The sequence below is a fragment of the Plecotus auritus genome, assembly GCF_963455305.1.
Source record: "Plecotus auritus genome assembly, chromosome: 7".
In the NCBI taxonomy this organism is placed as follows: Eukaryota; Metazoa; Chordata; class Mammalia; order Chiroptera; family Vespertilionidae; genus Plecotus; species Plecotus auritus.
The window spans coordinates 136,667,691-136,691,043 of NC_137774.1; the positions used below are offsets into that span (position 1 = coordinate 136,667,691).

The window sequence follows — 23,353 nt, forward strand, 5'->3', positions numbered from 1 at the left end:
GAATTAATTTCCACAAAGAAGTTAATAAAGTGCTTGGTAATGTGTTAGCAGTCAAAAACAGCCATTATTTAGCCATTAGGAATTCCTCTTTCCATTGCAATTTAAGGGCTTTCTTCTGGGTCATTTGTACCAGCGACCTCCAAAATCTAGTGTTGTGGCAAGCTTCTCTTAAAATGGTCCCAATCTCCCTAAAACATATATTAAAAAATGCAAGAAGAACTCTTAACATGTTTCCTTCTACTTGTAAGCTAACAAAATAATAAAGCAAGCATATGAAACAAAACCAAGCAATAATCTTTTACTCTGTGAGAAATTGGCATTAATGGGTCCATTTCAAAAAGGAGTGGGGGCAGCCATTCCAGAGGAAATGCATTGCACCTCTAACTCCTTGAACCTTTGGAATGTTTGAACGGGGCCTAAAGCAACATTGTATCCCAAACAATGGTTTGCAAATAACAAGAAAGCAGACCTCCTGACTATGAGGACTGATAATTAAAGACATTTTTCAGAATCAGTAAACAGCCATGTACAGCTAAAGAATGACCGCTTATTAGCACAAACAGAAATTCCTTCTTTCTATTCATGTAATTATTTCTCGTCCTTTTTTCATAAAAACCCTTTGCCTTCTTCACCCCATTAATTGAAAATATTTGGGTTTCTCCCTGAATCAGTGCTTCTGGAATAGCTATTCTTTGATTTCAAATAAAAGCTTGTTGTCTCTCACTTCACCTTTTTTTTTCCTTTTAAGTTTAACAACTTTCTGCAAAACTTTTCAGACAAAAGGCTCAAAGCCTATTTCAAAATATTTTGGTCATGATTTACAGCATGTATCAATCCGATAAAGACTTTTTTTTTTTATTTTTTTTTTTAGTTCTTTGTCCACTAAGAGCTCATGGATTCTGAGTATGGGTAAACACACAAGCAAGATTTAATGTACCTCAGACAAAGAGGGAAGTAAATGGTATTTCTTTATTTAACATGTAAAGCCGCATCCTGTAACACGTGAGATTAATTCTTATGAGTAATTTGAGGCAGAAAAGCCTATTGGATTTTTAAAAAATATCTGAGTCAAATAAACCTCCATCAACAAGTATTGTTTGAGGTAAATTCGTAAAAGTTGGAATTGTGATTGCTAAATATTTCTTAGGAATAAAAGGAGCAATTTCAATTTACTGGAGGAGCTGTTTATTTTCCAGAGTTTATGCACTATGAAAGGAAGTCTTAAAATTCTTACATAAAATACTCTGCCTCAATACATTTATTAAACATATTTAAACCCATGACATGCATTACTTCTAAGAAATCCACCATGATTTAAATACTTCAAAGCTTATGGGGTGTCATTAGCAAAGGGCCTTGGGCGCTAAGGCTGGCGAGGAGCCTTGGAGAAAGGGGAGGGAAGGAAGGTGGGGCCGGCGTCCTTCTGGGTGTGGGTTAGTTCGCGTGGACTAGATTGTGGAAGAGAAAAGGTGGACACAGGGATTTGGTGGGTCCTTGTTTTCTCAAGATGGAAGTCGAGGCTCTCGGGCTTGTCCAGACTGTGAACGGAGCGCTCTTCTTCCCTCCCCGTGCATCCTCCTGGGTGGCAGTGGGTTCGGAAGGAGGTGGCGGGTGAAGGCCGCATCCCTGACCCGAGGCCAGGATGGTCTCGCCCATCCTGGGCAAATTCCCGGAGGGCCGGCGCCGGGCTGGGGGTGCAACCGGGGTTCTGCTCAGGTTGACATTAAAGGGATACGCAAATTCAGCGCCGTAGCCCCCGCAGCTTACCCGCACCTATTTTTGTCTCTAAGCCAAGGTCACTCTTTAATACCGAGCCACTGCCCTGGGTTGGGGCGTCGCGCTCAGCCCTGTGACGGCGGCCGGGGCGGGGAGGGGGGCGAGGCGGGGGCCGCGTGGCGCCCCCCGGCAGATCGAGCCCGCACCTGCCCGCGGCCAGGCCCGGAGGGAGGCCGGGCGGCGTCCCCGGCGCCGAGGAGGGGCCACGCGGCGCGGGCGGGCGGGCGGGGGGATTCGCGGTGGGCGCGGCGCGCGCGTCAGCGAAGGCTCGAGGCGCTGCGGCGCGAGTGCGTCACGCCCGCGGAGGGCTCGGTGGGCTGCGGCCGACCCGCCGACCAGGAGCCGGGCGTCCCGGGCGAAGGGGAGGCGGCCGCTCCCTCCCTGGCAGCCACGAGCGCCGCGGCCAGGGCCCGGCCGGGGGTCGCCAGCGAGCAGGCTCCGGCTCCATTCATTCCCGCGGCTCCGCCTCCTCTCCCGGGCTCCGCGGCGCGTCCGAGGTGAGTGTGCCGCCCGTGCCCGGCGGGGGCCGCGGGCTGAGGCCGAGGCTGTCCCGTCTGGCCCCGGCCCCCGCCGGCCCCGCGCCCCCGCCGACAGCGACGCCCACCGTCATCTGCGGGCTCGGCCTGGCGCAGGCCCACGCCGGCCTCCGGCGCCCGGGACGCGCGTCCTGCTGCCCGCGGCGGGCCGGGCCCCGGGGGAGGGGGGCGCGGAGAGAAGAGGGGGCGTGGAGAGAGGAGGGGGCGTGTGGCGCCCCAGGTGCGTCGGCGCCACCATTTTGTGCGGGATGCCTCCTTCTCCTTCCTTCGCTCGCCCCGGATGCGTTCGGGTGCCGGCTGTGCCTGCTGAGCCCCCTCCCCTCCATGCTCCCCACCTGGAGCCTCTCCGCTCGCGTGAATCCTCGGCTTGGGGAGAACCCGACCTGGTCAGGTGTGGAGCTTAAGCTTTCGGCGCTGTGCACCCACGGAGGTGGTCTCCAGAGATGCTCTGACCACCTTCCAGACCCTTAACTGCTGTCGGACTAGGTATCGTATAGATTCACTTCTAGAATGCAGCTCATTGCAATTTTGTTCTAATTCTTAGCTGCCCATATGCAATTTTTCGAGGCCTGTGCCCAGGAGATCCGATGGATTGTTTATGGCCCTGGGATCTGCATACACTCACTCCCATTATTATCCTCTGGGAGAAATGATGAAGCATCGTATTCGCTTTTCAGCTTCTGGAAATTGGTATGGGTACCTTACAAGGAGTAGATTTTAGGATAACCACCTGATGCCTGCCCCTCCCCCCTCTTAGGGAGATGCTTTCAAAACCTCAATTGAAATGCTCACGTGTGAGGAGGGTTTTTGAGGGCATTGGGCTACCAGAAAGGAAAAGTTGTAGTTATGATTCTGAACTGTTACACCATTTGTCATTTTCAAGGTTCCTGAGAATTTGGTAATTCTTGTTTTAATTTATGTCGTAAATGTACGTAAGTACCTAGCGGATTATAGTCATGCCATTTGTATTTTACCACAGCATCACAGACAGGGATTAAAATCTGGAATGGTGGCTGTTGCATAATACACGTATTTGGGCCCTGGAAGGAATTCACCAAGATGGATCTAGGTTTGATGAGTGTATCCTCTGCTTGCACATATTTATTTATTGCATTTAAGATGTACAGGTTATATTTGCAAACAATATTTTGTTTTCCTTCTACAAGAGAAAATATTTTTAGTGACTAATATGTACCAGGCTAAGGTGTTGTGTTTGTGTGTGTGTTTTAATGGAGGGTAAGGGGGAGAGGACAAGGAAATGAGATGGTGAGAGGAACCTGGGAAGTCTATTTGTGAAGACTTCTGTGCAAAGATAAAACATCACAGTCTTTCACAGAAAGCTAGTAGCTGATACATTGTACTACTCTCTGAATTTATGACGAGGATTGGCTTAGGGAATTTAGAAACATCTTCTAGGAGTAGCAACATTATCCTGCTGCATGAGTAATTATAACGTAAAATGCTTCACCTGTGGACTTCAGATTCTAAAAAGTTCTGAATTAGTCTGACCTTTGAAATAGGATTCGAATCATTATAAATGGTATCATTTCTTTAATAAAGGTACAATATGCATCAAACATAGGGCTTAACTGATTTGGAGAAAACAAAATATTTTATAAGTAGATGCTTTTGAGAGTAAAATTTTAATGTTACCCTCCTAATTAAATTACTGTAAACTTTTCTGATTAGTTGAAGACTCTTCCACTAATTCTTCTACAAAGTGATTCATGTCATGTACCATCCTTCGAAGAAATGTTAGGCCTCTCGTTAATGACATGGTTGTTCTGTGGGAAGAATTATGGAGGTGAAAGGGACCTTGCACATTGAGAGATGAGTCATGTTTTAGGGAATTTAAGTAAGCAAAGATTGTCTGCTACAGATGGAAGGTGCCCTGATTGGACCTATGCTAGGTCGATGGGGAATGAGATTGTTCTGTCCGGCAAGTTCACCGCTGAGTCAAACACATTTTACATCGATTCTGTTAATACACACATCAGAAAGGTTTATAGAATTGGTACTGTTGTATTTAATTGAGTTTGTAAGTGATCTTGGTGTGTTTTTTATCTTTACCATAGCTTGAAATTTTGAGCATTGTTTTACCACTGATTGAGAAATTGAAAAGAAAAAAATCTAACATTTTTATCCATTAGCTCCTACCTACGTAACCCTTTTAAAGTCTTATGTGTGTCATTTTTTGAAAAAGTGCCAGGTTACATTGTTGAGGGGCTGGAGGCTACATTTATGGTTTGTGCAGAGGAGAGGGTTCAGTTGCTGAAAGAAACTGAGGGGGGAAAACTACTAAGAAGTAGAATTGGGAGAGAGTGTTGGCCAAGGAAGGAGAGGAACTTGGAAGCGGTCGAAAGTGGTCAGTTCGTCTGGCCTGTCAAGATAAAGGGAGGTGAGAATGAAAATAATCCACTGAATTAGGAAGTGGAGAGGTTATTGGAGGCCTGACGAGGAGTGATATCAGTATAGTGATCGGGGAAGAATCCCATTCAGAAATGAATAGGAGCAGAGCAAAAGTCAATAAATGTTGACTTTTTGTTCCACTGTGATTGATAAAGTAGTAAGTGGCACTAATAAGGAATTTGAGAGTCTAAAATCTTTTACATATACGCGAGCCAGTGCTTTCAAGGTTGGATCGGCTCCTGATATTCCTGATGGACTAATTTGGATTCTTAACAGTAGTTATTCAAAGTCAGTGTAGTTCCCCAATTCAAGCCAAATAGACATAACCTAGGTTTGAACCCTGGCTTTGCTGTTTCTAGCTGCCTGACTTCTAAGGTAATTAATCTCTCTGGGCCTCACTTTCCTTCCTCCTTTGTAAGAGTACAGGTGATCCTTGAACAACACAGGTTTGAACTAAGAGAATCCACTTTTTTTGTGTGTGTAAATACCTGTACTGTTTTTGATTGGCATTTGGGAATCAAGGATGCAAATCAAGATTGTATACATTGTCTACACCAGTGGTCGGCAAACTCATTAGTCAACAGAGCCAAATGTCAACAGTACAACGATAGAAATTTCTTTTGAGAGCTGAAATCCGACTTCTGCGCATGGGCCACAAAGTTTCAATCGCACTGTATGTGAGCGCCCACACATGGTATTTTGTGGAAGAGCCACACTCAAGGGGCCAAAGAGCCGCATGTGGCTTGCGAGCCACAGTTTGCCGACCACTGGTCTACACCATTTTACTAGTATATAGGGGACTGCTCATGGTTCATATCAAGTCTAGTATCATCTGAATTTCAAGGTTTCCTTTGTCTCTGTCCTTCAGTAATGGATAAACAACTATAATGCAATTTAGTGGATTCATTTTTTTCCCCTTAGCTGTATTTTATAGTAATTTCTCCAATAAATATTTGGTAGGCATTTTACTTTGTCGTTTTTATGTTTCTCTTTTATTTTTTAACTTTAAAACAATCAGCTTTGTATCTATTGTGTAGTAACCATTTAACAATGCTGAAGAAAATGGATCATAGTGATTAGAACAGGCATCTAAAGTTTGAAGAGAAGATATTGCAAAATATTTTTTAATATGTTTTTATTGACTTTAGAGAGAGAGAGGAAGAGAGTGGGAGAGAGAGAGAAACATTGATGAGAGAGAAACATCGATCAAGGTGCTTCCTTCATGCCCCCTATTGGGGATTGAGCCCAAAACCCGAGCATATGTCCTGAGCTGGAATCAAACCAGCGGTGGCCTCTTGGTGCATGGGACGACTCTCAACAACTGAGCACACTGGCCGGATGATATCGCCAGACTTAAAAAACCTGACTCCTAAGGGTGATATGTTCTGTGGTAATTGTATAATCAGATGCATCATGGATTTCCTGACCTAGGAAACTGACTACCACGTTAAATCCCTCGCTACACAGATAGGTTAGGGCAGTGGTCGGCAAACTCATTAGTCAACAGAGCAGCAAACTGTGGCTCGCGAGCTGCAGTTTGCCGACCACTGGGTTAGGGGTAGAGCCTGACTGTCACATCCTAGCTGGGTGAACTTGGGTAACTCACTTAACCTCTCCACACCCACCCAAGGCTCTTCATTGTGAGAATGTTTAGGAATGCCTGCCTCAGCCCTGCCGTTGTGCTTGGTTGGTTGAGCATTGTCCCATGCACTGAAAGGTTGTGAGTTCAGTTCCTGGTCAGGTTGCATGCCCAGGTTGCAGGCTCAATCCCCAGTAGGGGGTGTGCAGGAGGCAGCCAATCAATGTTTCTCCCATATTGATGTTTCTCTCTTTCTCTAAAAATCAATCCTATCCTATCTAATAAAAGAGTAATATGCAGATTGACCATCACTCCAACACACAAGATGGCTGCCCCCATGTGGTCAAAGATCCTGCCCCCATGTGGACACAACATGGCCACCACAAGATGGCCCCAGGGGAGGGCAGTTGGGAGGAACCAGGCCTGCAAGGGAGGGCAGTTGGGGGCGATCAAGCCTGCTGGGGAGGGCAGTTAGGGGTGACCTGGCTGGCAGAGGAGGGAAGTTGGGGGTGACTGGACCTGCAGGGAAGGGCAGTTGGGGGAGACCCAGTCCTGCAGGAGAGAGCAGTTGGGGGGGGGCGGGTACCAGGCCTGCAGGGGAGGGCAGTTAGGGGCAAAAAGGCTGGCAGGGGAGTGGTTAGGGGGTGATCAGGCTGGCAGGCAGAAGCGGTTAGGGGCAATCAGGAAGGCAAGCAGGTGAGCAGTTGGGAGCCAGCAGTCCTGGATTGTGAGAGGGATGTCCGACTGCCCGTTTAGGCCCAATCCCATTAGGATTGGGCCTAAACGGGCAGTCGGATATCCCTCAAGGGGTCCCAGATTGGAGAGGGTGCAGGCTGGGCTGAGAGCCCCCCTCGTCCCCCACCCAGTGAATGAATCCATGCACCGGGCCTCTAGTAAAAATATAAGAAAAAAAAGAATACTTACTTTATCAGGTCATTTTGAAGAATAAATGAGATAATATTGTAGAATGCTGAGCATAATACCTGGTGCAAGTTAATCCAGCAATAAATGATAGGTGTGTTGTCATAAAACATTCTGAGTTTTAAAAAACGATTATAAATTAATTTTGATGATACCACCTCTTTGTAAATTACTTCTTCAAGTGTAAACACATAAGTTATTAGTTCGGAGAGACTTCAGAGATCTTTTGACACATCCCTACTTTTTATATGTTTGGAAAAAATGGATTATGCTTCCCTGGAGTCTGAGCCTGGTAGGATAGAAAGATGAAGAAAAATAAGTCGTATTGTCATAAGTATATTAAAAGAAGTACGCACAAGCTATTTATCATAAGAGTTTCTCAGCTTGTCTCCTTTAAGTTCTTCCTATTAATACATCCTACACACTGTTGGTTAAATTGTCTTAAAACATAGCCTTGAAAGTCTCTTTCCTTAAATTGAATCCTACTTGAGTATCAGACAAAGTCCCGACTCTTAGTTTGTATTCTTGACCTTTTTAATTGAATTTATTGGAGTGACATTGGTTCGTAAAACCATACTGTTTTCTTGGCCTTTAATGTTCTGTCCTCATTTTATTTTCCTAGCATCCCTTCCACTGCTTATCTTCACACACTTCTCTTAATTCTCTTGGTAAATCCAACTACTTGCCATTCTCAGCATGCTTTCTGGCTTATGGTTAGCATATTCTTTATTTTTCGAGGGCCTTCCCTTCTATCTCTGCCTGTTGAAAGGCAGTCTATTGCTTTTCATCTAGCAGCAGAACTTTACACGTCTTTCATCTGTGGCAGTGCTTCCTTTTATTTCCCATCACCATTTATACCCCCTAGACCCTCATCCACCAAATCCTCACCCTCACCCATCAATCACCATACTGTTGCCAGGTCCATGAGTTCTTTCTCTTTTTTTTCCTCTTCTGCTCAATCACTCCACCCACTCCCAACCCCCACCGTACAAATTTTGGTTCAGTCATGAATTATTTATTCATTTGCTTAGTAAATATGTATTGAAGTCAGATAGGAAGGCTACTACTGTTGCCAATGAGAGGTAAGAAAAAAAATTTTACTTGATCTGGGTAAGCAAACCCACCTGAGTTTGCAAGAGCAAGTGTTTGGGGCCACAGTTGGAAGTGCAGCGTTGGAGTGGACCTGAAAGGAAAGAGAATGGCTAGCCTGTGGTTCAGAGGCTGCTGTTTTTCCAGTTGATATGATACTGACAGCCCTTGGTTACATGTCTTAGTTGTGTAGTGAGAATATTAGGGAATATTTCCTAAACATTATGTGAAAATTAAGCACCAAGTTTTGTTGTTTTTGCTTTGTTTTGAGCTAGATGTATTTCCTTTAAAACAAAAACATCAGTTTATCTTCAGGGTTCTAAAAGAGGTAAGCCTCTGTGATACTGTGTGTTAAAGTTATCTGTAATAATGTGCATATTGTTTAGACTGCTGTATCCTTGAAGTTTACTGTACCAAACCCATGTTAACTTGAATAAAGCACTATAAAATGAGATCTATAATATGATGAACCAAGTAAAAAAAAAACAACAATGAATTTTAGATTGTCTAATGTTGAAATGGACAAAATTTCATGGTGTATTCATTTAAATAATTCTTAGTTTGTAAACTGCTTTCCTGAATTTGTAAACTGCTTCTGTGGGATTATGAACAGTATTCAGTAATCTGGGTCATGAAGTACATATAGCATTGTTGGCTCAGTGTTGGGAACTTCAAAAGATGATTTGGGCTTCTACTTGAAATAAAAACAGGCAGCAGGTATGAACTCCATTTAACTTTTTGCTCCATTACCCATAAACTTATGGGCAGTCCTTAACCATATGTAATCAAATCTTTTTCATTTCACAGAAGACCAAAAGGATTTTTGAGCAGTGTTGAGCCCACCTGAGATTTGATCATCGTAGCAGTCTGTTCAGTGGTTTCATTTTTGTTGTACTAAAAAACTCAGCTGTGAATGGGGAGAAGGATTAATCTAGGATTTAGGGCAGTAGTTCTCAACCTTCCTAATGCTGCGACCCTTTAATACAGTTCCTCATGTGGTGACCCCCACCCATTAAATTATTTTCGTTGCTACTTCATAACTGTAATTTTGCTACTGTTATATGAATCATAATGTAAATATCTGTGTTTTTTGATGGTCTTAGGCTCTACAGCAGCGGTTCTCAATCTGTGGGTCGCGACCCCCAGGTTGAGAACCGCTAGCAGGGTCGCCTAAGACCATCGGAAAACACAGATATTTACATTACGATTCATAACAGTAGCAAAATTACAGTTATGAAGTAGCAACGAATAATTTTATGGTTGGGGGTCACCACAACAAGAGGAACTGTATTAAAGGGTCGCGGCATTAAAAAGGTTGAGAACCACTGATTTAGGGCCTTGTGTAGGACAGGGATAGAGGCAGTAAGAAGTTAAGTAAGATAGAGATCAGTTGAACTGATGTAGTACAGGAGCTAGGTTAGTTAAGGAAGGAAATGATGTTAGGGAGAAAAGAAAAGGGAAGAATCAGGAGAAGAATCATAATAAGTTCAGAAACAGGCTTTTTTGTGTACAAGGTTGAGAGCATTGACGATTATGTTGCCTGGATACCTAACCTATTTTCCATGTTGGGGAAGCATCAGGAGAGGTAAGATCATGACTTGGATTGGTTGAGATAATTATTTGTTTTCTAAGAACTTTTTCATTTCCAACATTTCCAGATTTTTAAAATCTAACCTTTCCCCTAAAACCCTTAAATAATTGCAGTAATGTATAAGAATCTTGAAATAATTAGGAACTGAACTTATAAAATATGTTCCCCCTTTTTAAGAGTAGTGTTGACATCTAGTAATTAACATCACATAGGGAATAAATCACAATGATAGGAATTATTTTTCTAATTTGTTTTCATATTTTCATATTTTCTTGTTTTAAGCATAGTAATTCTGTCCTGGCCCATTTGGCTCAGTTGGAGCATTGGCCTGTGGACCTAAGGGTCTTGGGTTCAATTCCTGGTCAAGGGCACATACCTTGTACCTTGGTTGCAGGTTCCCCAGCCCAGGTGAGGGCTCATGCAGGAGGCAACCAATTAGTGTATCTCTCTCCCATCGATGTTTCTCTCTCTCTCCCCACCTTCTCTTTCTCTTCCACTCTCTTTGGAAATCAGTGGAAAAAAATATCTTCTGATGAGGATTAAAGTGAGAGAGAGAGCGAGCGAGAGAGAGAAGTCATTCTTTCAAATAGTTACATAATTTTTTAGGAAAAGTGAATTTATGAAAAGATGAATGTAAAATAGTTGATGGATATCTTAGAACTCTTACATAAGGAAGCGGTCTGAGTATGTTTTTATATAAATTAGCCACGATTAATGAGCATACCCTTTGCTTAATTTATTAATTAATTTGGACACTTTTTACACTTCATTGTCCATTCTGTGTACATTTTTTTTATTGTTTAAAGTATTACATATAGTAGTACATATATCTCCTTTTTTTCCCCATTGACCTTCCTCCAGCCTCCCCTACCCCCTGTCGCATGCCCTCATCCCACCCCCCAGTGTCTTGTGTCCATTGGTGTGGTTATATGCATGCATACAAGTCCTTTGGTTGATCTCTTCCCCCTGCCGCCCCTACACTCCCCAGCCTTCCCGCTGTAATTTGACAGTCTGTTCGGTGCCTGTGTACATTTTTTATGAGTTCACTGAAGGCGACATTAAGCTTTCTCATTCATGTAGAATCTAGTTAGGCCTTTTGGTTTATCTCATGGGCAGAGAATAAAGTGCTTGACAAAATTTGACCTGACAGCTTTAACAATTATGTAACATAGAATACAAGCTTAAAAACAACAAAAAAGAGGGAGAAGCGCGTGATTTACCATAGCAACATAATTTTTCTCCAGAACTTGACCATCCTTCTCTGGCCTCTCTAAACTGCAGCAGAACCATCATAGGGCTAGTAATTTACGCACTCTTAAGTTAACCAATATTTTATTTTATTTATTGTCTAAAGTATGTCTCCTTTTTCCCCCATTGACCACCCCCCCCTCCCCCCAGCCATTCCCACGCCGGGCAGGCCCCCACCGCCCCAGTGTCTGTGTCCATTGGTTATGCTAATATGCATACATACAAGTCCTTTGGTTGCTCTCTAACCCCTGCCCCCGACATTTGTCTCTGGAACTATTCTTGTCCATCAAATTATGTTGATCATTTTATCCCACATATGAGTGAGATGATGTGATATTTATCTTTCTCCAACTGACTTATTTCACTTAGCATAATGCTCTCCAGTTCCATCCATGCTGTTGCAAATGGTAAAAGTTCCTTCTTTTTTATAGTGGCATAGTATTCCATTGTGTAGATATACCACAGTTTTTTATTTTTATTTTTTATTTTTTTAAATATATTTTATTGATTTTTTACAGAGAGGAAGGAAGAGGGATAGAGAGCCAGAAACATCGATGAGAGAGAAACATCGATCAGCTGCCTCTTGCACACCTCCTATTGGGGATGTGCCCGCAACCAAGTTACGTGCCCTTGACCGGAATCGAACCCGGGACCCTTCAGTCCACAGGCTGACGCTCCATCCACTGAGCCAAACCGGTTTTGGCTGTACCACAGTTTTTTAATCCACTCATCTGCTGATGGGCACTTAGGATGTTTCCAAATCTTAGCTATTGTAAATTGTGCAGCAATGAACATAGGGGTACACATATCCTTTCTGATTGGTGTTTCTGGTTTCTTGGGATATAGTCCTAGAAGTGGGATTACTGGGAGAGGGAGAGGGAGAGAGAAAGAGATATCAGTTTCCTCCCATGTGCGCCCTGACCAGGGATCAAACCTGAAACCTAGGCATGTGCTCTGACCAGGAAACAAACTTGGTGTACTGGAGGACGCTCCAACCAACTGAGCCACCAAGCCGGGGCAGTTGTCAAACTGTATTCAGAAATCTCAACTTCTTACTAAGTGAAGTCTCCCCCCACATAATGTTCTTTATGCAAATTTCAGAATATTTAAATTGTTGGACTTCAGGAACACAGGATGTGGTTTCATTTTGTTTATATATATGTGTATATACTGTATACATATATATATGAATAATCTTTGACTAATAATAAACCTAGAAGTGATTATTTTTCTATTGAAAAATCTCAATATAAGAATGTTTAAGAATGAAAGACAATGAATTTTTGTTTTACACTTTAATTAATTTAGTTGTACTGTATTTGCCTTTGATCTGCAGTAGTATTGTCTTATGGCAGTGGTCGGCAAACTCATTAGTCAACAGAGCCAAATGTCAACAGTACAACGATTGAAATTTCTTTTGAGAGCCAAATTTTTTAAACTTAAACTTCTTCTAACGCCACTTCTTCAAAATAGACTCGCCCAGGCCGTGGTATTTTGTGGAAGAGCCACACTCAAGGGGCCAAAGAGCCACATGTGGCTCACGAGCCGCAGTTTGCCGACCACGGTCTTATGGTAAGCAATCCCATAGATGGTAATGTTTTCTAAAGTGTGCTGACATACTACTGGTGATTTAGGAGAGGTCTTTAATTTGTATTCAGGTGGACATTTTAATTATACTTAGAAATCATAAGGCTGATTAGGAAAATGTGTAATCTAATATACCAAATTGGTGGTTTTGTAGGTTTTATAGTTTAAAGTGAATGAAATTTTTTTTTAAAGGTGAGTTTTGAGATTCTGATATAGACTACAACATGGATGAAGCTTGAAATTAGTGAAATAAGGCAGTCTTTGTTGAGACTAGTAAAAAAGACAATTATTGTGATAACACTTAATGAGATTCCTAGAATAGGCAAATTCATAGAGACAAAGAATGGTGGTTATCAGGGACTAGGGGGAATAGGAATGGGGAATTATTTAATGGGCACGTAGTTCTGGAAAGGGAGAGTGGGGAAGATTGTACAACAGCGTGAATATTCTTACTGCCATTGAACTATAAATTTAGAAAGGGTTAAAATGGTAAATGTTATGTGTATACTAGGGGCCTGGTGCATGAAATTCATGCACTCGGGGATGGGGGGAGTCCCTCAGCCCGGCCTGCACCCTCTCCCAGTCAGACATCCTTGGTGCTGCTACGGAGGCAAAGAGGCTCCTGCCACCACCGCTGTGCTCGCTAGCCGCAAGCTTGGCTTCTGGCTGAGTGGCGCTCCCCCTGTGGGAGCACACTGAACCACCAGGGGCAGCTCCTGTGTTGGGCACCTGCCCCCTGGTGGTCAGTGCGTGTCATAGATGACCAGTCGTTCTGCCGTTCGGTCGATTTGTATATTAGCCTTTTATTATATAGGATTTTACCAAATTAAAAAGGGGGGGGGATGGGGTGAGAGGTGTGTGTTAAAAAAGTGAATTGAGGAACATACCTATTAAGTAGTGATATAGATACTTGACACACTGGAAACATTTTGATGGTGGTGTGCAGATAGTTGAAGTTCAACTAACACGAGGATAGAGGAAGGATCAATGGCTTAGGGACACCTGGCCTCTGTTCCAGACTCGAATTGCTGCAAACTAGCAGGACTGGGACATAGTTAAAGCATGTTAGATAAGGAACCGTGACACCTCTGACTATTCACAACCATTCTCTTATTCTGGGCTATACTGCTAGGTTCTTTATTCAATATGAATAAAACTAAAACTAAAAAATAAATAAGACTAAAAAAAAAAAAGAAAATGCTATTTAAACATGATAGTATTTAAAATCTTTTAAGGACCATGTTGCAGTAACAGTAGGTGAAATAGAAAATGACCCATCAATTTGCTATTCAATCAGGCTCCTTTTTCTTATATGTCTGTTTTGTATTCTTTGTCTAGAATGCCATATTATCTTTATGTGATTGTAATCAACAATGCTTTTGTATACCAAATTTTTGGCAGCAGTCCTCATATGTTAATTTATATTTCATCCTTCAGGTCAGGGGTATATGGCCCTTGAAATCATTTGGTCTGGCCCTGCCAAGGCATTAGGGGTGAGTTAATTAAATGTTTGACCAAAGATAGCAGGCTAATTTTTAAGTTGATAATTTTGTAAGATCCAGGAATGACGTTATAAATATCCAAATGACCCATGGCAGAAAAAAGGTTCCCCACCTCTGCTTTAGGTCATGATTACTCTTAGCAAATGAAATGTTTAAGTGTGTTTCATTTATACCTCATATTCAAGAGAGTCTTTCGAGTTGGTTTAAGGAGAATACCATGTATTAATCCTTCTTGAGCTTCATCTAGTCAATAGTAGGGTATATTTAATGCTCTTAATATTTTACTTAGACACAAAGCTGGGATCTTGTCTATAAGAGAGGAAAATAGATAACTAGTGTCCTAATTATTCTTTTTTCATCTGCTGTTGACCATTTGTTTTTGTTTTTGGTTTCATCTAAAATTTTAATCTTCATTAGAATTGTTGGATCTGACTAGAACATAATGTTCTATTTCCTTAGTTTGCTTTTGAATATTGACTTTGATAGAGATATAAAGATTTGCCCAAAATAACAAATAAGCTTACTTCATAATAGAGCTCTGCTGTTTCATTTTGATACTTTTCTAACTATAACATCTGATTTACATAAGCTCCTGGTTGATCTCTCTGGAAATTCATAGTTGTTGTGTTTTTTCTTTCTTTTTATGAGTTGCCTGGAAATCCTCTGGTATTGCTTTTATAAATGTTCCACAAATTTTTCTTGCTTTCTCCTTTTATTTAGACATTTATATTTACTAATAGATGGGCTGTTTTTGTGTGTTCTATTTCCAGGTTTTTATTTTAAAATTTTTTAAAATCAATTTGATTAAAAATATGTTTGTATAAAATTAGGTTCCCAATCATATACACCACGTTTTAAAGTCCTTAAGACCAGGATTTCAGATTATGGTAAAAAATAAGTTTCTCATTATCATCATATCTTAAAAATTCGGAAAAATATATTTAACCCTAGCCAGGTGGTAGTTCAGTTGTTTGGAGCATTGTCCTGCATACCAAAAAGTAGTGGATTCGATCCTTGGTCGGGGCATGTACAGGAAGCAAATGATCAATGTTTGTCTCACACATCAATGTTTCTCTCCCCTCTACCCCCTTCCTCGCTCTTTAAAAATCAGTAAAAACATATCCTTGTGTGAAGATTTAAAAAATAAAAAATTAAAAAATTAAAAAAAATATATATTTAACTATATGTAGCTGTTATTATATGTCCTGTCTTTTACATGTTTATCTCATATTTTCATTAGATTTTCAGTTTTTTTATCTACTAATATATTTGTTGTGATAAAATAGCTTTGATGTGATAAAATGCTTCTCTGAAGAATTACTTCAGAGAAAAATAATTTTTATTTTCTCAGTTTTCTTCTGCCTTTCCCCTTTATTATTTTTTAAATAAAGATTGAAGAGATGATTGACAAATACAGCAGTTGGGCTCTGCAGTTTTTATTTTGGGTAAATATGAAATAGGGAATTTTTAGAACAAGATCATCTATTTTACTTTATAGCTCCTTTTAAGAACTAAGTAGCTTAGACTTTGATATAGAGCATATGTTTATTTTTTATTTTACTTTTTATCATGGAAAGTTTCAAGAGTACACAAATCAGAATCCTCTCTACAATGCATCTGATTGCTATGTCTTTTAAATGTCTTTTTAAAAAAATGTATTTTATTGATTTTTTACAGAGAGGAAGGGAGAGGGATAGAGAGTTAGAAACATCGATGAGAGAGAAACATCGATCAGCTGCCTCCTGCACACCTCCCACTGGGGATGTGCCCGCAACCAAGGTACATGCCCTTGACCGGAATCGAACCTGTGACCCTTCAGTCCGCAGGCTGACACTCTATCCACTGAGCCAAACTGGTTAGGGCTTAAATGTCTTTTAATTTACAATAGTTCCCACTCTTTATTTTATTTTATTTTATTTTTTTAATTTAATAAATCTTTATTCAGATTATTACAATTGTTCCTCTTTTTCCCCCCATAGCTCCCTTCCACCCGGTTCCCACCCCACCCTCTGCCCTAACCTCCCCCCCACTGTCTTCATCCATAGGTGTATGATTTTTGTCCAGTCTCTTCCTGAACCCCCCACACCCCTTTCCCACCGAGAATTGTCAGTCCACTCCCTTTCTATGCCCCTGATTCTATTATATTCAGTTTATTCTGTTCATCAGATTTTTTATTCACTTGATTTTTAGATTCACTTGTTGATAGACATGTATTTGTTGTTCATAATTTTTATCTTTATCTTTTTCTTCTTCTTCCTCTTCTTACAGAATACCTTTCAGCATTTCATATAATACTGGTTTGGTGGTGATGAACTCCTTTAGCTTTTTCTTATCTGTGAAGCTCTTTATCTGCCCTTCAATTCTGAATGATAGCTTTGCTGGGTAGAGTAATCTTGGTTATAGGTTCTTGCTATTCATCACTTTGAATATTTCTTGCCACTCCCGTCTGGCCTGCATAGTTTCTGTTGAGAAATCAGCTGACAGTCGTATGGGTGCCCCCTTGTAGGTAATTAACTGTTTTTCTCTTGCTGCTTTTAATATTTTCTCTTTGTCTTTTGCTCTTGGCATTTTAATTATGATGTGTCTTGGTGTGGTCCTCTTTGAATTCCTTTTGTTTGGGGTTCTCTGCGCTTCCTGGACTTGTAAGTCTATTTCTTTCACCAGGTGGGGGAAGTTTTTGGACATTATTTCTTCAAATAGATTTTCAGTATCTTGCTCTCTCTCTTCTTCTGGCACCCCCATAATTCTGATGTTGGTACGATTGAGGTTGTCCCAGAGGCTCCTTACACTATCTTCAAATTTTTGGATTCTTTTTTCTTTCTGCTTTTCCAGTTGAGTGTTTTTTGCTTCTTTGTATTTCAAATCTTTGACTTGATTCTTGTGATCCTCTAGTCTGCTGTTAGGTGTCTGTATAATATTTTTTATTTCAGTCAGTGTATGCTTAATTTCTAGTTGGTCCTTTTTCATATCCTCGAGGGTCTTGCTAAATTTATTGGCCTTTTCTAGGAAATTCTTGAAAAACCTTATAACCGGCAAATGAGGTACATGCCCTCGACCAGAATTGAACCTTGGACCCTTTGTTCCCCAGGCTGATGCTCTATCCACTATAAATGGTGTCTTCTTACCTATTTTTACTTCATTTTTTACATTCCTGATTTCTTTTCACTGGTTATTATTGTATATATGAGGGCTTAATTTCTGTGTGTAACTATATCCTGTTTTAGTATATTTTCTTATTGTTTGGAATAGTTTTTCCATTGATTCTTTTGGGTTTTTCCATTAAATATATTATTTGCATATTAAGGTAGAGATAGTTCCTTCCACGTACACCCATACCCAATTGTTATGCCTCTAGGCCAGGGGTGGGCAAACTTTTTGACTCGAGGGCCACAATGGGTTCTTAAACTGGACCGGAGGGCCGGAACAAAAGCATGGATGGAGTGTTTGTGTGAACTAATATAAATTCAAAGTAAAGGAGCGGAGGGGAGAGCAAGAGAACCGGATAGAACAGCCGGATCCGGCCCGCGGGCCGTAGTTTGCCCACGGCTGCTCTAGGCTAATAGCATTGGCAAGTACCTATATAATGTTACACAGTGTGGAGTCATTTTTCCTGACTTTAGTGGGAAAGTGTTTAGTGTTTTCCCACTAAAGTGCTGGTTTTTTTAAAAAAAACACCTTTATGTATGAGAGGTATAATTTACATACTGTAACATTTACCCATTGCAATTGTTCAATTCAATGATTTTTTATTTTTAGTAAATTTATATAGTGGAGCAACCATCACTACAATGCATTTATAGAACATTTCTATTCCAAAAAGTTCCCTTTTGTCCTTTTATAGTGACTTATAATGTTGGCAAGTTTTATGAGGATATATTTATGTGTGTGTACTTACTTATATGCAAATATGTATATCCTACACCTGTATAAATATATTTATATCATTTAAAGAATTACCATTAATTCCTATTTTATTTTATTTTTATTTTTTTATTTTATTTTTTTTAAATATATTTTATTGATTTTTTACAGAGAGGAGGAGAGAGGGATAGAGAGTTAGAAACATCGATGAGAGACATCGATCAGCTGCCTCCTGCACGCCCTCTACTGGGGATGTGCCCGCAACCCAGGTACATGCCCTTGACCGGAATCGAACCTGGGACCCTTGAGTCCGCAGGCCGACGCTCTATCCACTGAGCCAAACCGGTTAGGGCTCCCTATTTTATTTTTAATTCAAATGAATAATGTTCAAAAGTTTTCTTTTGACATACATTGTTAAATCAGCAGGCCAAGTTTTAGTCTGACATGGTATAGTGAAGAACTCTTTATAATAAAACTAGAGGCCCGGTGCACAAAATTTGTGCACTGAGGAGGGGTGTCCCTCAGCCCAGCCTGCACCCTCTTCAATCTGGGAACCCTCGGGATCGGGCCTAAACCAGCAGTCAGACATCCCTCTCACAATCTGGGACTGCTGGCTCCCAACCACTCGCCTGCCTGCCAGTCTGATCACTCCCTAACCACTCCCCTGCCAGCCTGATCAATGCCTAACTGCTCCCCTGCCAGCCCGATTGCCCCCAACTGCCCTCCCCTGCCGGCCTGGTTGCCCCCAACTGCCACCCCTGCCAGCCTAGTTGCCCCTCATGGCCTCCCCTGCCGGCCTGGTTGCCCATAACTCCTCCCCCTGCTGGCCTGGTCGCCCCTCACTGCCCCCCGCCGGCCTGGTCACCCATGCAGCCTGCTGTTCAGTCTTTTGGTCGTCCCTCACTAACCCTCCTGCCAGCCTTGTTGCCCCACACAGACTGCTGCTTGGTCTTTCCTGTGAGGGCGTCCTGACCAATTTGCATATTACCCTTTTATTAGTATAGATATTACAATATAAAGTTTTTCTATGTGAAAAGGAAGCTAGCATTTCATATTCTGAAACATTTTTGTCCCATGTTGTTTGTTAAAGAGGATGGCATTCCCTGTGGATATGCTGGATAATTGCAGTCACGAGGAATTGGAAAATTCTGCTGAAGATTATATGTCAGATCTAAGGTGTGGGGACCCTGAAAATCCCGAGTGTTTTTCTCTTCTCAATGTAACGGTAAGGTGTTCTGCAGTGATTTTTATGAGTCTTTTCAGTTGTGTTCATACATGGAATTAATATTCCTTTATTTTTTATCATTTTAAAGTGTTAACTAAACTTTTGAAATTTGTATGAGAAGACATCAGTAAAATGCATAAATATTAACTGGCTAGTACAGTAATATGATCAGGTTTTAAAAGGAAACTCTACAGGTTATTGCTTAATATTTGTGTTGTGCCTTTAAAATTAAGTAGTTTGCCAGTTTTGCTAAGACTGGTTTTCATATTTAAGCTAATTCAAATTTTCTTTAGATTTAGAGTTTGTGATATAAGAATTTTTTAAAATAAAAACACAAAAATATCAGCAAACCACTAAGTTACACATTTTTGTGTAACAAACCTCCCCTTTTCTAAAATATTAAAATAAAACTTTTAAATTAGTAAGCTGTGATCTGTTGTTAGAATTCCACTGTGAACCTGATGGTAGGCAAATTCTCTAACATCTAGGCCTGAGATTTTTCTTCTGGAAAATTATGTTGATTTAAAGGATTCTTTAAGTCTCCTCTAGTACCAATATTTTATAATTCTCTGAATTGTAATATTTTCTGTAAATGAGGAATTAAAGTTGTATTAATGAAGGCAGAAAAAATTAAAGTATTGTATGTTTCTCAAAAAAATTACCTATGTGGTGTCTTTACTAGAAAATAGAATCCCATCCCTTCCAGTAGTCTAAATAACAGATGTAAACTATAGTTGTTTTTAGTGACTTTATGGACCATATGTTTCTTTTGTTTTTACTTAGACTTTTGGCTAGAACTCAGAAATATTTATTGAAATAAACTTTCATTACCCCCCCGCAAGGTAATAAACTTCCCGCAAAAGGGAATTCTGATTTACTTTTTTTCTTTTTTAAAAGATATATATATTTTTTTAAATATATTTTATTAATTTTTTTACAGAGAGGAAGGGAGAGGGATAGAGAGCTAGAAACATCGATGGGAGAGAAACATCGATCAGCTGCCTCCTGCACACCCCCTACTGGGGATGTGCCCACAACCAAGGTACATGCCCTTGACCGGAATCGAACCCGGAACCCTTCAGTCCGCAGGCCGACGCTCCATCCACTGAGCCAAACCGGTTTCGGCTAAAAGATATTTTTATTGTTTCAGGGAGGAAGGGAGAAGGAGAGAGAGATAGAAACATCAATGATGAGAGAGAATCATTGATTCGCTGCCTCCTGCTCGCCCCCTACTGGGGATCAAACCCTCAACCTAGTCATGTGCCCTTGACTGGATTCGAAACAGGGACCCTTTAGTCCCAGTCCACAGGCTGACGCTCTATCCACTGAAATAAACTAAGCTAGGGCTACTTTTTTTTTTTTTTGAGACTAGAAATATTATCTATGAAATGAAGGTATATAATTAGCATTAATGTAGGAAAAGTTAATATTTTGGTAGAACCATGGTGTTTTTGTCCTATACTTTCTTCACAGACTCTTCACTAATGTTTAATCAATTGTCATTTCAGATTCCTATTAGCCTGTCAAATGTAGGCTTTGTACCTCTTTATGGTGGAGATCAGACCCAGAAAATTCTTGCTCTTTTTTCACCCGAGGACTCACTCACAGGTCTCTTTTTTGCTTAATCTTTAAAATGGAGGAGTTATTCTCCAAATAATTAGAAATTTATTAAAAGATAGTTACATGAAGGAATTAAAAAAAAAGAAAATGTGTTTCAAACTTAAATTTAGGAAAATAAAATTTTTAATTGCTTACTATTAAATGTTTAATGAGTGAAATAAAAATAGTATAAATGGGGCCACATTGTATTTTAAAAGTATGGGTATACTTAAGGGTATCTATATAACATTACCAAATAGTAATATAGATTTAAATGTTAATCATTTATTCTATTTTAGCTGTGGCACTTTACCTGGCTGATCAGTGGTGGGCTATTGATGATATTGTGAAAACATCTGTCCCTTCTAGAGAGGGGCTTAAGCAGGTAATATGATCTTGTAATTTTAAAAGTTTTTTTCTTAGGCCATTTCACAGTTATGTTTCCTATAAACAGTGATAGTTTTTTAAGTTATTGAGCTCGTCTCCATTTTATTGTAACCAGGTTTTATTAAACCCTTAGAGTTTCATTGTGCTAAAGGTATATGAGAATTGGGGGAGGAAGATTGAATGCTTATGGGTTAGTTGAACTGTCGTGATTCATATCAACTTCAGCTTCTGATTTCCTTGTTAGGTAGAGAAAAAGCTAGTTCTTCTTCTTGTGTGGTTGCTTAGGTTCTCTGTCTCTAGGAGACACTGACCAGGAAGGAAACTTGCTTATCAATAGGGCCGTTTTGGGAGGTTCTCAGCAGCATACTGCAAAACTTGCTTTTTTTTTTTTTTCCGTCCTAATCACTAAGTTTCATAAAATACTTAGAGGAAGACACAGATGGCATGCATGTCCATTCTGCATGCCACAGTGCTGAATGGGAGAACCAATCTGTGAAAGGCAGAATTAAGAAAAAAAGGAAAGATCTTAAATGATGAAAGTAAATAGGGATAAATGTAGAGTAGTACCCATAGGTTCAAAAAATTAACTGCACCATGTATACCATGAGGACTAAACTGAAAGAGCAGCACACAGGAAAAAGAGTGGGTGTTAATTAGAAGTAAATGAAGGTAGGCAAAAAAGCTTATTTAAAAACCTTACGTTTATGCAGAAAAGCCCCACTCTCTTAGCAATATCTTTCATGTTTATATCTGTAATATCTGCATGCCCATCATGAAGACAGATATTAGGTGATCTGGAGCATTTTCAAGGAAGAGGACAGGAATGGCAAAGGCACCCAAAGTTGCATTAGTCTTTTCCTTCAATTGTTTAGAATTGGTAAGGAATGTAGGGGAATCTTATGGTTGTCTTCAGATATTTGTAGGCTCTGTGGATCCAGAATATCTTTGAGAAATAAATTTTAGCTCAGTATAAGGAATAATTTTATGCTGATCAGAGCTGTTCAAGGGAGTAAAAGATTGCCTTAAAGGCCTGTGAAATCATTTGGTCTGGCCCTGCCAAGGCATTAGGAGTGAGTTAATTAAATGTTTGGCCAAATATAGCAGGCTAATTTTTAAGTTGATAATTTTGTATGGCCCTCGAATGATGTTATAAATATTCAAATGGCCTGTGGCAGAAAAAAGGTTCCCCACTTTGCAAGCTAACAAGCTTTGTCATTTTGTGTGTTTGGTATTGGAGATCTCCCACTAGGAATGTTTTTGAGAGTAGAGTGTATGTTAATGTTTTCTCTCTCCACTTACCTAATTAGAAGGCACTCTTATTTTTCTTTAAGGAGTCTTTATGGATAGAATACTTGTTTTTAGCAGTGAAAGGTGTCTGTTGGGAAAACCCCACTGTTTGATGCCTGGAAGTTGGTAAGGGGGGTCCTGGTGACCATGTAGCCCTGCCTGTAAAAAGTGAGGCAGTTTCCATTCTGTGGTTTACCCCAAGAATGTTTTCACTAGACTTCCCTGGTGCCACTATCATCCCTCATCTGGTCTGTATATGTGTGTGTGTGTGGCCGAAGGGGCAGGGGGGTATTCCTTATAGTTAGACAACAAAAACACAGCTGTTAAATGAACATTTTACCTGGAAAGGGTGAGACAAATTCCTTTCCCCAGGAGCATTATGATGTCTTTGCTCATCAAATGAGGTAATTGGTCTTAAAATCTTCAGGGGATAACATGAAGCCTCCCCCCACCCTCCTTATTATTATTTTTTTAATGTGGAAGTTGACATGGGGTAAAAACGGTTGAAGCAGTAGAAGTGGTGGAGGCAACAGGGTGGCTGAGACCCTGGTATGGGCAGCTGGAAGCAGAAAGAAAACACTGCTAAATAGGAGATGCGGAGGATTGGTGCACTGGAAACTCCTTTTGCTAGTTTTAGAATTTTGCTGAGAGGCAGTATTCATGCATAATATGTGTGTGTAGAAGTGGATTGTTATTGGTATGAATGATTAGCCTTGCCTTTGTGATAATAAAATGTTTTACAGGTCATTTTGAATG

At 40.6% G+C, this 23,353-nt stretch overlaps 1 protein-coding gene across 5 annotated transcripts in view; it reads left to right on the forward strand.

Annotated features, from left to right (window-relative positions):
- The first annotated feature begins 2,115 nt into the window (after window positions 1-2,115).
- The window catches only part of FAM169A (family with sequence similarity 169 member A), a 52,714-nt gene continuing 31,476 nt past the window's right edge, over window positions 2,116-23,353 (forward strand). For 2 of the 5 annotated variants that reach the window (XM_080680951.1, XM_080680952.1), the window contains exons 1-4: window positions 2,668-2,798; window positions 19,190-19,324; window positions 20,833-20,932; window positions 21,223-21,308. In XM_080680951.1, the coding sequence (XP_080537077.1) occupies window positions 19,193-19,324; window positions 20,833-20,932; window positions 21,223-21,308 (318 nt within the window). In that variant the 5' untranslated portion in view covers window positions 2,668-2,798; window positions 19,190-19,192. Of the gene's footprint in view, window positions 2,274-2,667; window positions 2,799-19,189; window positions 19,325-20,832; window positions 20,933-21,222; window positions 21,309-23,353 lie in introns of those variants that run through there. The other 3 variants (XM_080680953.1, XM_080680954.1, XM_080680955.1) reach the window with 3 other exon arrangements.